At 41.4% G+C, this 14,925-nt stretch overlaps 1 protein-coding gene across 2 annotated transcripts in view; it reads right to left on the reverse strand.

Annotated features, from left to right (window-relative positions):
* LOC134351035 (serine/threonine-protein phosphatase 2A 55 kDa regulatory subunit B alpha isoform) overlaps positions 1-14,925 on the reverse strand; it is a 91,664-nt gene that overhangs the window by 21,640 nt on the left and 55,099 nt on the right. For both annotated transcript variants that reach the window (XM_063057024.1, XM_063057023.1), the window contains 2 exons: positions 4,128-4,225; positions 846-1,011 (listed from right to left, as the gene is read on the reverse strand). In XM_063057024.1, coding sequence (XP_062913094.1) covers positions 846-1,011; positions 4,128-4,225 — 264 coding nt within the window. The remainder of the gene's footprint in view (positions 1-845; positions 1,012-4,127; positions 4,226-14,925) is intronic.

Below are 14,925 nucleotides of genomic sequence, written 5' to 3' on the forward strand. Positions count from 1 at the left end.
AGCCAATAAGAAAACAGAAGACAAAAAGAAAGTTCAAACTATAAGAATTTCTGCAATATTCTGCAGAAACAGAGCCTTTAAGTATTACAAACACTGGTGAAATCATTCATGAGGGAGGGAGAGAGAAGATGGCAGCGCGACACAGCCGTTCTGAATGAATATCGATATGTGTAACTAGGGGTGCCGTGCACAATCTGGATTTGACAGGGACAGCTGTGAGAAGCGCAGAGGAACATCTGGATTAACTTCTGAAATGCCTGCTTCGCAGCCTCTGCTACTGTGCGATCAAGAATCTCCGGAGACGAAGGCCCCAAATCCTCGGCTTTGCGTATCGCTTTTTGCCGGGGCCGGGGCCGGGGCCGAAACGCTCGGCAGAGATGGTGCTCAGTGTCAAGTAGCTGGTCGGAGGCTCAGAGTTTTTTGGATGGACTCGGAGTCGGACTGTGGTCGAATGCTTCTGGGATGCTGCATCGGCAAGTTGGCGGCGCTGGAGGTTTACCGTCTGCGTGAGATGATGGGACTTTCGACAGACTCTGAGACTTTTACTGTTCTTATCAAATTACGGTATTGCTTTGCACTGTTGTAACTATATGTTATAATTATGTGGTTTTTGTTAGTTTTTAAGTCGGTTTGTCATGTGTTTTCATGATATCATTCTGGAAAAACATTTTTATCATTTCTTAATGCATGCATTACTAAGACAATAAAAGGGGACTGCACATCCTCATAATCATAATAATAAATCATAATAATAATAATAATAATGAATCTGTTGTTGAACATTGCGAGTGTTGCTCAGACTGGAAGGATGCTGTCCTGAGCAAGAGAATGAAGAAGGAACTCACCATTTGTTGAGAGCAGGAACTGTGCAGCATTTTGCTGGGGTAACCATCTAATTTTATTGATCTTTTCTTCAATTTCTAAACTTTTCAGGTAGTCAAATTCTGGCTCATGACTCTGAAAAGTACTGTAAACATTATATTCACCTCTGCAATGAGGCTGGCTTTTGCTCTGCAAGAAAGAACAGAATAGATTTGAACACCACAACCATGATACATATCTACCCATGATAAAATTAACTACTTTGCTTTATCATAAAAAAAAATTATTATAACTGGATTCAAGGAATTCTGTTGGTCCTGGATAGTAATCCCTGTCAAACACACAAAAATGTGATTTGCTACATTGGTTGGAGTGCCTACTTTACACTGAACTTTAAAGTAATTGAGTACGCTTGCCTTTGGAAATGCTTGTATTTTTTTGGCAATACAATGCACAAATGCAAAGCCTATGATAAATTCCTTATGCATAGCAAGTGGTCATTTGGCACAAAGTCTATGCCAGTTTTTGGGATAATCCAATCGACTCCATTTTCCTGGAGCCTTGTGTGTCTTTCAAGACTACCCTGATTTTCCTACATTCTACACACTCTCCAGGCAATCCACAGTGGCCAATTAATCTATTAAGCAGCTCTTTTTTGTGATGTAGAAGGACATTGCAAAAGCACACAGCCACAGTGAAAATGTACAAACTCCATCCAGATGGCACTAGAGGTTAAGATCAAACCAAGGTTCTTGGAATCATGAGCAATAGCACTACTTGGCACTTCCTACTGTGCTGTGGCATCCTCCAGGAGTAATGCAGGGAGCAGCACCTATCACTATTCATGACCTCTTTTGACCTCACTAAATCCTTTGACTGTCAACTGGGAGACACAACCCCTTCAAATTTGATTGCCCAAAGAAATTCACTTTCTTACTTCATGTCATTCAAGCCACAATGCTAATCAATGGGTCCAATACAGCACATTTTGGCATGAAGCAGGCTCATGACATGTCTTTCAATATATCTTACTGCCATAGCAGGAAGAAATTCACCTTGAATAAAGCCTTTTGCTGGAACAGAGCTACTATACAGGACTATGGATCATCTCCATTCCCCACTTGTGTACTTGAAATACAGCGCACAATGCTTGCATCTGCAAATGTTCAGGCTGAGCTCCAAGTTTGCATTGATCTGCTCACTAAGAAACAGGAAAGGACAGACTCTACACTCAACATCCACTACGCAAAAGGTCTCTATTAATCGGCACCACAACATCACACAGTCAATAAAGGTTCTTGGCGAGGCCCTAGAAAACGCAGATCATTCCTAACAGCATAGGACAGAAATACATCAACACCTTCAGTGTGCCAGCAAAACATTTGGACAAGCAAGGGAAGGGATATTTGAAGTACATAGAATTCAGGTGAAAAGTCATGGTCTGCCTGTTGCAATCCTGTCCCCTTGCATGCTTTCCAACCTTTAAAAATACTAAATAGATACCACAAATGCCATCTCTTTAAAAACCATCCATAAGTAAACCAAGAAAGCAACCATTCCTTAGGGCAAAACTCACAATATTAAGACCCATATTCATTGGGCAAGCCATGTACTCTGCACTTTTGACACCATGAAACTGACACCATTTGGAGCTCCATTACAGGAAGAGATTACGAGATGTAGAGCGGAAATTATTCAAGGATGCTCTCAAAGCCTCCTTGGAACAATGCAACTTCTGCACCAACTCCCAGAAATCCCTGGGCCATGAGAACACAAAACAGCACACAAATTTAAACTTGTGCTTTGGGACTACAAGAAAGCCCTCCAGAATGAACATACCATCTAAAACTAGCCATCAAGCCAGTTCAGTACTTCTTGGACTGTTCTACAAGTTTGTGGGTCCTACATTGACCTTCGAATGCATAGAACCAGGGTGGAAGTAATTCATCTTTGTTTTTGATAGATAAAACAGAAGGTATCCATCCTGGCATACCCTGCTACTTGGCTAGAGAACAGCATAGTAATCCCACCTCCAGCAAACACTGCAGAAAATGAAGCATGACTAGCTTTAAAATATGTACATTAATCACAGATAAATAACCGCAAGAAAACACTGCCGTTGAAAGATACTGTTAAATCTCTGTCAGAAAATGAGCGAACAAAGGTTCTTCCTCTTTCTAATTAAAAGCATAACTGAATTAATTATCTAGTTTACCAATATACTGAGGGTATCACCTCAAAACCAAACAATGCACACATTCAGTCACCATACAACAAACTGAAAGTGCATATTGCTTACACACAGGAGTGTGCAGCATCATAGATGGTGATGAATCAGCATACAGGAGCGAGATCGAAAACTTGCTTGAGTGGTATCCTAACAACAATCTCTCAACTCACTGTCAGCAAGACCAAGGACCTGTCATGGACTCATCATACAAATAAAATTGTAAAGGAAGCACAATAGTGCCTCTGCTTCCTCAGGAGTCTGCAGGGATTCAGCACGACATCAAAAACCTTGACAAACTTCTATAGATGTGTAGTGGAAAGTGTATTGACTGGCTGCATTACAGAACATCAAAGGAAAAATCCTACAAAAACGCAGTGGATTTGGCCCAGCACATCACAGGTAAAGCCCTCGCATCCAATGAACACATTTGCATGAAACACGGTCATAGGAAAGCAGCATCCAAAGATCCTCACCACCCAAGCCATGCTCTTTTCCCATTGCTGCCATCAGGTAGAGGGCACAAGAGCATTAGCATTCGCACCATCAGGTTCAAGAACCATTACTACCCCTCAACCATCAAGCTCTTGAACAAAAGACGATAACTACACTCATCTATTGAGATGTTCCCAGAACTGATGTTCACACGTTAAGGGTTCATTATTATGTTTCACTCTGGAGAGAACAAAAAATTCCAACTGAATTTCTAGGTACCTATATTAAGCGGGGGTGGGAGGGTATTAACATTGGAGGGTGTTCATGGAACATAATGACTGCAGTGACCTGCCGGGTCAAGAGTGCTATTATGCTGTGAATTCTATGCTTTATTATGCAAAATACTGCCTCAACTCAAACATAAAAGCTCATGTTGCATATTACAATATGCAAAATATGCGTGGTGACAACGTGGATCAATGGATCATCATGGATATTCCTTGGAACATGCTACAGCACGTCTCCCGTGCTCAATCACAGAGCCACACCAAGGCCAACCACAATGTTACTTAATCGTATACCCAAGTATGTATAAGAAATAGTTAACTTCAACTTGTTGATGTGCCTCCCAGTTAATACTCACCTCCTGCTCCTGCTGGAATATGACGACTCTACCCCCCTTGTCCCCAGTTGCCAGTAGTTCTCCAGAGTGGTTGAATTCTACTGTGGAAATTACATCAGCTGTAAAAAAAAAGTAGACAAAACATTAGGATTAACCCACATACTTGAACTTCCACAAATGCACAACTTGCTTCATACATAGTCAGTATTTGTTTGGAAGAGTTTTGAGCCAAGTAACCAGATAAAGAACAAATCATCAGATTAGTCAGTCTTCATGCATCACTTGCCAAGTCAGTGAAGATACTCTTAAGAAGGGGTTCCCAATCTGGGGTCCACAAACCCCTCTGTTATTGGCTAGGCTAGGTTCCATGGCATAAAAAAGGCTGGTAATCCCTGATTAACTAACACACACACACACACACGTGACGTCTCTGTATTCCAATCTCATAGTACAAAAATAATCACCCACTGAACACTAAGGCATTACAATTTACAGGTGTACGGATACTTGCATTGAATTACTCACATTTCAGTACTACTACTTTCATTCAATTCAGTTAGTAACCCTGCAGGTTGAAGTTCGACACACAGACTTGGCAATAACACACTATATTCAAAATACTGGGGTCTGCAGAGTTTACTTATTTAGAGTTGCAATGCAGAACATACCTTCTGGCTCAACAGCCACACTGCCCAGAGACCCACCTACTTAACCCTAGCCTAATGCCAGGACAACTTACAACGACCAATTCACCTGCTAACTGGTACTTCTGTGGAATGTGGAAGGAAACCAGAACACCAGGAGAAAATCCATATGTATCATGGGGAGGACATACAATCTCCCCATACAACAGTAGGCTATTTGGCCCATTGAGCCTGCTCTGTCATTTCATTATGACTGATCTGTTTTTCCTCAACCCCAATCTCCTGCCTTCTCTCCATATCCCTTCATGCCCTGACCAACCAAGAATCTATCAACCTCTGCCTTAAATATACATACAGACTTGGCCCCCCACAGCTGCCTGTGGCAACGCATTCCACAGATTCACCACACTCTGGCTAAAGAAATTCCTTATCTATGTTCTAAAAGGACACCCCTCTATTCTGAGGCAGTGTTCTCAAGTCTTAGACTTTCCCACTATGGGAAAAATCCTCTCCACATCCACTCTATCAAGGCCTTTCACAATTCAATAGGTTTCGTGCTATAATAGATGCTATAAATTTTGCATTAGTCTTTCTAAATGCGCAACACAGTTTTTAGAAACATAGAAAACCTACAACACAATACAGGCCCTTCAGCCCACAAAGCTGTGCTGAACATGCCTTACCTTAGAAATTACCTAGGGTTACCCATAGCCCTCTATTTTTCTAAGCTCCATGTACCTATCTAGGAGTCTCTTAAAAGACCTTATCGTATCTGCCTCCACCACCGTTGCTAGCAGCCCATTCCACGCACTTACTGCTCTCTGTGTTAAAAACGTAACCCTGACATCTCCTCTGTACCTACTTCCAAGCATCTTAAAACTGTGCTAGCCATGTCAGCCCTGGGAAAAAGCCTTTGACTAGCCACACGATCAATGCCTCTCATAATCTTATACATCTCTATCAGGTCACCTCCCATCCCCCGTCGCTCCAAGGAGAAAAGGCCAAGTTCACTCAACCTATTCTCATAAGGCATACTCCCAATCTAGGCAACATCCTTGTAAATCTCCTCTGCACCCTTTCTATGGTCTCCACATCCTTCCTGTAGTGAGGCGACCAGAATTGAGTACAGTACTCTAAGTGGGGTCTGACCAGGGTCCTATATAGCCGCAACATTACCTCAGCTCTTAAACTTAATCTCACGATTGATGAAGGCCAATGCACCATATGCCTTCTTAACCACAGAGTCAACCTGTGTAACAGCTTTGAGTGTCCTATGAACTCGGACCCCAAGATCCCTCTGATCTTTCACACTGCCAAGAGTCTTACCATTAATACTATATACTGCCATATATTTGACCTACCAAAATGAACCACTTTACACTTATCTGGGTTGAACCCCATCTGCCACTTCTCAGCCTAGTTTTACATCCTATCAATGTCCCGCTGTAACCTCTGACAGCCCTTCACGCTATCCACAACACCCCCAACCTTTGTGTTATCAACAAATTTACTAACTCCTCCCTCACTTCTTCATCCAGATCATTTATAAAAATTACGATGCCTAGGAGTCCCGGAACAGATCCCTGAGGCACACCACTCGTGACTGACCTCCATGCAGAATATGATCCATCTACAACCACTCTTTGCCTTCTGTGGGGAAGCCGGTTCTGGATCCACAAAGCAATGTCACCTTGGATACCATGCCTCCTTACTTTCTCAATAAGCCTTGCATGGGGTACCTTATCAAATGTCTTGCTGAAATCCATATACAGTACATCTACTGCTCGACCTTCAATGTGTTTAGTCACATCCTCAAGAAAATTCAATCAGGCTCGTAAATTATGTTTTAATTTATTTATAGAAATTCAGCAGGATATAGGCCCTTCCAGCCCTTCGAGGTGTGCCATCCAGCAATTCCCCAATTTAATACTAACTTAACCATGGAACAATATACAATGACCAATTAGCCTAACAATTGATACATCTTTGGACTTTGGGAGGAAACCAGAGCACCCAGAGGAAACCCACGCGACCACGGGGAAAACATACAAACTCCTTACAGACAGCAGTGGGAATTGAACCTTGGTCACTGGTACTGTGAAGCGTTGTGCTATCCATTACGCTACCGTGCCCCCCCCCCCCGCTTTCTTCTGAACTCCAGTGAGTACAGGCCCAGAGCCACCAAATGTTCCTTTTAAGTTAACCCAGGGTTATTCTTGTAAACTTCCTCTGGACCCAATGTCAGTACATCCTTCCTTAGACACGAGGCCCAGAGCTACTAATGCCTGACCAATGCTTTATAAAACTTCAACATTGCATCCTTGCTTTTATATTCTTCTCCTCTGAAAATGAATGCTAACATTGCATTTGCCTTCCTTACTACCAACTCAAACCGCAAGTTAACCTTCAGGAAATCCTACGAGGAATCCCAAGTCTCACTGCACCTCCAATTTCTGAATTCGCTTCATGGTTAGAAAATAACCTGTGCCTTTATTCCTTTTACCAGAGTACATAGCCATACACTTCCCTGCACAGCATTTCATCTGTCACTTCTTTAGCCATTTTCCTAATCTGTCCAAATTGTGCAGAGTTCCCATTTTCTCAACACCTCCATCCATCTTTATATCATCTGCAAACTTCATTACGGTTATTCATTGATTCTATTGTGTTTCTCTGTATTTACTGTGAATGCCCAGAAGAAATTGAATCTCAGGGTTGTACTTTTTTAGATTATGAGGACACGCAGTCCTCTTTTATTTTCATTTAGTAGTGCATGCATTAAGAAATGATACAATTTGTTCCTCCAGAATGATATCACAGAAACACAGGACAAACCAAGACTAAAAAAAAACTGACAAAAACCACATATTTATAACATATAGTTACAAAAGTGCAAGCAATACTGTAATTTGATAGAAGAACAGACCATGGGCACAGTAAAAAAAAATCTCAAAGTCCCATCATCTCACGCAGACAGTTGAAGGAAGAAAACTCTTCCTGCAATGAGCTTCCAGCCCCGCAAACTTGCCAATGCAGCACCCGACCACAGTCTGACTCCGAGTCTGTCCAAAAACTTCGAGCCTCCGAACAGCTCTCCAACACCGAGCACCATCTCTGCCAAGTGCTTCAACCCCGGCCCCGGCAACAGGAAATAGGCAAAGCCGAGGATTTGGGGCCTTCCCCTCCGGAGATTCTCGATTGCACAGTAGCAGCAGCAGCGAAGCCGGCATTTCAAAAATTTCTCCAGATGTTCCTCCGTGCTTCTCACGGCTGTCTCCATCAAATTAGGATTGTGCACAACATCCTACTTCACAAATACGATATCAATTCAGCGCGGTCATGCGCGCTGCCTCGCATCGCCATCTTCTCCTCCCCCTCTGTACATGGTGACATACATGCAATTTGAACTTCGAACACGCAACATGAAAAATAGTAAATCCAACACTAACCAATGTGGAACACCACTAGTCACTAGTAGCTAACCAGAATAGGCCTCCTTTATTCCCACTGTCTTCTGCCAGACAGCCAATCTTCGATCCATGCTGGTATCTTTCCTGTAATACTATGGTCTCCTATTGTGTTTAGCAGCCTCATGTGAAGCATCTTGTCAAAGGCCTTCTAAAAATCCAAATAAATAACACCCACTATCCAATCTTGCCTATTATTCTCTCAAAGAATTTCAACAGACTTGTTAGGCAAGATTTGCCCTCAGGGAAAAAGTGCAGTAAGGTAAATCGGTTCAACTGCCATTCAGTAACAATTCAGCATCAGGAGCCTCAGCAAATATTTCTACCTCATCAGTATAATTAGTTTAAAAGCTCAACCAGTTGCATTCTGCAAGTTTTAACAATCTGGCTTTGAATGATTTTATTCAAAAATAGTTTAAGATTTCTGGCAGCTGGTTACTTTACCCCCTTACGGAACTTCCATTTCACAGGACAATATTGTTTAATTAAAATTCCCAGCAGTATACTGCACTGAGCCATCTAAATTCAGGGGAGCAGAACAAATAGGCCAGTGATCCAATACCCAAGACAAGAACTCAAATGGAAAGCACAGCACTTCATTTTGATCTGGTTGCTGAACAGAAAACAAGGTTTTCATGAAATTCATCTCTCACTACATAAGCAGCATTAAGGTAATTCATCATCATCATCGTGTCATGTCAATATGACATACGCGATCAGGTCTATTGACCATGACGGCTCTTGGCAAATATTTCTCCAGAAGTGGTTTGCCATTGCCGCCTTCTGGGCAGTGTCCTTATAAGACAGGTGACCCCAGCCATTATCAATACTCTTCGGAGACTGTCTGCCAAGTGTCAGTGTAACATTACGCCTTTGTACTATAATCGCAAAATAAATTTCATTCTCTATGACAGTGATAATAAACCTGATTCTGACGGCCATTCCTATGAATGCATGTACTCCCCTGCTCATCTTTCACTCAGACCATGCCATCTTTTTGCAGCCACTATTGGCCCTAACGTCTCACACTACCAGTATTAACAACAGTTACTTCCTTTCAAACATTTAGTTCTTGAACGAACCAGCAAAGGCCTGAACACCAGAGTTCAGCAATACTCTGACCACTTTTCCCTGCTGTGGACCATTCTTCGTTGTTCTAACCGTGTTGTTCTCCTAAAATATCTATATAATTTATGCTAAATATATGTATTTTCTTATGAATGCTGCTTAATTGATGTTTTGTCCTGCTGGGATGTATGGGATGTCTGGGGAGGGGTAACACCTCTGGTGAAGGGGTTTGACATGTCAATTCTAGGGCAGCTCACTCATCTTTGGTCCCCACCAGACACTCAGCTCTCACCTGTAGCTCCAAGTAGCTGTTTGCATGCAACAGCGGCCACACCCCAGTGAAGGCAGCCGGTAGCCTCATACCCCGGTGAGTTAGGAACCCACCTGTCCCAGCATGCGTTGTCAGCTCTGGCGGACTGCGTGCGCGAGATCCACAGTGAGATCCAACAGCCAGGAAGCCAGTACTACAATTCTCCATGGAGAGCAAAAGGCATGACAAGGCACAGAAGATGTCGTGGTCATCCACTGCAACCAAGGAAGACCCCAGTTTGTGATGTTTATTCGTACAACTGGACTTGGACTTCTGAGGTCAAGAGAGTGGAACTGCCCCAGTGCAATGGCTTTTCCACTTTAAAAACTCTCCTGCACAGGTCTCCTGTCATCAGACACAAAGGATAATCACCATGATGCAAGTAAGTTTTTCTTTGCATCTATGCATACATGTACTAGTGTCAATGACAATAAACTTAATTTTGACTTTTCGCTTACGCTTGGTCAGAACTTTAGCCAAGTTTCTAAATTTACTAAAAAAAAGTTTCCTCCAATTCAATATTGTTACCTGGAAATATTAACCACCTTCTCAAAGTACAAAACAGATTTTTCCCAAAAGACGCCCTCCTGTGACAAAATTAAACAGGTAAGACACACAGAGGTGGCACAGTGCTGTGTTGATCATGCAGAGACAAGAACATGACACAATGCAACATGGGGAAAAATATGAGATCAACCAATACTGCAGGAAAAAATAAAAAGAGGAAGTATTTGTTAAATGCTCAGAGATGAAAGGTGTTCAGTAGAACCCAGGTGTCCTTGTACACAAATCACCAACAGTTAACATGCAGGTAACACAAGCAATTAATAACGAAATGAGTTTATTGACCTTTACTGCAAGATCATTTCATAATGAGAAGTGACATCTTGCTCCAATGACAGGTCCCCAGTGAGACTACTAACATTGTGTACTGCTCTGCTTTCCCAACTCAAGGATTTACTGGAAGGAGCGCAGCAAAGACTCACCAGATTAATGCCAGAGATGGAAGGCTTGTTATACTAGGAAAGATTAAAACCCACTGGGTTAAACCCTCGAGCTTAGATAAGAGGAGATCTCATTAAAACATAAACTTCTTAAAGGCTTGACATGGTTGATGTTTACTTTGGCTAGGTTACGTAGCATCGGGGGATGTGGGGGCGGGGGTTACAGGCTCAAAAGAAAGGGATTGATACAGGTGAGAAGAAACTTCTTCAACCCAGAGAGTAGTGAATCTTTGGAATTCCATCTTCATGAGAAATGTGAAGCTGCTGGGTTTGATCAATTCTGGGATATTAAGAGAATTGAGAGATATGAGATTGGGTGTTAGAAGGCCCCTCCTGTATGAGAGATATACAGGATAGAGACATTAAGGCAAAAGATCAGCGGCGATTTTATTGAATAGTGGAAAAGTCTGAAGGGCCAAATGGCCTGCCCCTAATTTTATTTATCCTCTTGTGCAACATTTAACAGCCCTTTTAAAAAAAACACCCACCATTTTATACATTTTGGTATATTCTTATTCTTAAATGTTTTTTTAAAATCAGGTTCGAGTAAATAATTTCCACCAAATACTATTACATATTACAAAGCACTATTACATAAATTTAAAAAACAATTACAAACTGCAACTGAAAATACACTGAAAAATACAGCATAAAATTGTCAAAAGATTACTTGGGGAACTAGTTCAGAAACTAGTTTCCAATGATGATTTTTAGAAATTGAAAAATAATTTGTTGCACAGAACACCTCCCTTTGATATAGCCCATTACATCCTTCAATCCACCCTCTTCTCAGAGCTGATGATAGCTTGCTCCAAGACATGTTCGAAAAGGTCCTGAGTGACTCTGAGGTGAGTGCGGGACCTGCATAGTCCACCCACCTGTCCCAATTGTGAAAATTCTTCCAGTGAATTCTGTAAACTCCCAAAGAGATGATATTCAGAATCAGATTTAACATCACCGATGTCATGAAATTTGTTATTTTGCAGCAGCAGTACAGTGCAATATATTTTTTAAAAACTATAAATTAAAGTGATCCTTCAGGAAGTAGTGAGACATTGCAAGACTTAAAAGTCTCCTTGGAAAAACTGCAGTGTCTCCACAGACTTGTGAGAGAGAAACTTTGGGCATGACCATACAGAGTTGAGGTTGAGAATATGCGAAACACCAAATTCTATCACAGCAAGAGTAAGGATGGGAATGTGGTGGCCTGACCATCAAAGCCATCAAAATGGCTTAACCTGCGAGGAGAGATTGAGTCACCTGAGACTACTACTCGCTGGAATTCAGAAGAATGAGAGGGGATCTTATGGAAACATAAAAATTATGAAAGGGATAGATACGACTAAGGCAGTAAAGTTGTTTCCACTGTTACTTGAGACTAGAGCTAGAGGACATAGCTTCAAGATCTGGGGGAATAGATTTAGGATGGAAATTAGGAGAATCTGCTTTTCTCAGCGAGTAATGGAGCTGTGGAATTCTGTGTCCATAAAGCAGTAGAAGCTAACTTCATAAACTATATTTAAGACAAATGGCGAACTACTTCATTGATGTCAGGAATGGTCTATGTTTTCCAGGGTGCTGCGCTAAACCTTTATTGTTGGAGGGCAGTGTGGTGGACTGATGGCACATTGTTACAAGACCTTTATTCTGCTGAGGTCTATTCTCTGGTACACTTCAGTGAACTGGTGAACTGGGAACCCTGCCTCCAAACATTTGCTCAAGTATTGTCATGAAATTGCTGAATACTGATAAAGGTCACCTCTGGAAGCAGGGGCAAGGCAACATTTCAGCAGGTAGCTTGAAGAGAAACTGTAGCACTGCAGCGGGAAACAAAAAGATATGGGATGACAAATAGCTTTGTCTGGCACCTACACTAATACTGGAACCCACTGTGGATCTACTGGTCAAAATCTAGGTTGCATTCAATAATGTGACAAAAGTACACTGGAGATAAATTTCTGTGGGAAGCCAAAGGTGAGAATAATGCAGCCTCATTGCAGTAATGCACTACATAACTGATAAACTCATATTCGTTCAATAACATTCCCTGTCGAGCCCAGTTTTTGGACAAAGGGCTTTGCTCAGATCAACTTAAAATCTCTTTCCAAATCAAGGATTAACTTCCTTAATTTTTCATCAAAAAAATTGAAATTTCCCACCACTGGAATCATTTCTCCTCCTACTGTTCCATAGCAAAAACAAAAATACCTTTCACTAGGTGACCAAATCTATAAACGCTCATCTAGATGGAATCTGAATGGCTTTATACAGTGATAATACCTTAGACTTAGTCATCACTTCTACAAATATTATCTGCAACTCAGTACATCCTCGAAAAATAGTACTGAACTCCTTCCAAGACAACACTATAATCAGACTTTCCACACAACACTGATCCCCCAACTCCATTCACCAAATAGCTCTAATCATACACAACTGAAATTGATTGACCACCATTTTCATTCAGATGCAAAACTAATCTTGCTCCAACTCCAACAAATGATCAATCCAGTTTGAAGCATCCATCTACACACATTAAAATATGAAAAAGAAATTTACATCATTCACGAAGAATCCTTCTGTACAAACAGAGATGGAGGACCTTCATTGTTGTCCTACACACCAGTACATAAAAACTATAAGCAATTTCTATTGCAATCAGACAATATAGATTTTAAATATGGTACAAAATTTTGCACCTCCAAGAGATCTTTATTCTATTGGATTATGCAAGGCTTTCCAGCTGTACTCCCTGAAGGGGCACATGAACACTAGTAAGCTGGCCAGTGTTAGATGTCAAGTCCTCACCAAACAGCCAACATTCAAAACTTGCTAAAAGTATGGTTGTGTGGCACAGTTCTTACAGCGTTGCGAACTGGGTTCAATTTCTGCTGCTGTCCATAAGAAGTTTGTATATTCTTCCCAAGACTGCGTGGGATTCACCCACATTCCAAAGAGATATGGGTTAGTAGGGCAGTTCGTGCTCATTGGTGGGAAGGGCCTATTACTGTGCTGTATCTCTAAATAAATAAAACAAAAATAACTGCCACAGCCAAAGTAGTACATTTTAACCATCAAACAGAAACCCAGCAGGAATCAATCTTGTCTCAAGGGAGATAACTGCGTGGGATTCAGGAGATCGTAGGAAAATCCAATGGGATGATTGAAACTAGGAGGAGACAGTTTTTTTTTTAAATTTAATTTTATAACACTCCTGCTCTAAATGATCTCTGTTCAACCAAAAGGTATGGGTCGGAAGCCTAAAAGGAACTACTGACCGGCACAATGCGAGCAAAGTCTATCTCACAAACCTGTCAATAAAACATCAGGGAGGCAGTTGAGATTTCATAAGGCTTATTCCCCACTCGTACTCAAATCTGTATACCTCCCACATAAACGTCCACAGAATGGGAAACTTGTTGACCTCAAGTACATAATCACAAGGCAATTTTCCAGGCAAACTGCAGAACTCACAGTACTTGGATCACAACCCAGATTTTGAGCCAAGATCTGCAATCACATGTTTATCTTGCAACTCAAGACACAGACTGAAGGAAATAAGATTCAGAAGGGGGAGAAACATTACGAATGGCTGTAAAGAGAAAACTCTCCTATTTGCCTTCTCATTTAACTTAAGAGTATATGCATTTAGTGACACACTACTCTCAACCAAGAATCCCCTGAAAGCTCTGTCATATTCCACTGGCCGTTCTAAATTTAACGTTGAATAGCTTCAGAATTGAATATTTGCACTGCATTCTCTTCAACCAAATCTTCCAGTTTCCAGAAATTTCAAAAGCCTCTGAAAGCACAACATGTATAGAATACCAGATGGCAGCCTCTAGCAGTATTCTGTGAATATTATAAGCCAAGCTTCCTCTAACTGCAGGGAATGAATACTATAATATGTTTATTCTGTTGGTTATGTGGAACCAGTCTGGCATTTGATACAGGTCTTCAGACCAATGAGAGTGTTAATCTAATTTTTAAGAAACTGATTGCTTCTGCCTGATCTCCATGTTATCATTCAATCAGAAAAAATTATGCTGGGAAGATCAGGTTGACCTGCCTGCTTACGATTTAATGCGGATCGTTCTTTTGGGGGGCAGGGGGTTCTTGCTCAGAAATAAGTGATAACACAAGTACAACTACAATGTAATAGTAAAGAAGACTGGGGGGAAACTCAAGGGATACACCAAGTAAACCAAACTACAGAGACATTTGTTTTTGTTCCTTTTCACACCTTGAGCCACATTAAGGCAGCACTTTTGGCATTTCAATAGCATTTGACTGTTTTTTTAACAAGGTCGAGTTGCTTGCTTGACA

Source organism: Mobula hypostoma, chromosome 8 (genome assembly GCF_963921235.1).
Source record: "Mobula hypostoma chromosome 8, sMobHyp1.1, whole genome shotgun sequence".
Classification (NCBI taxonomy): Eukaryota; Metazoa; Chordata; class Chondrichthyes; order Myliobatiformes; family Myliobatidae; genus Mobula; species Mobula hypostoma.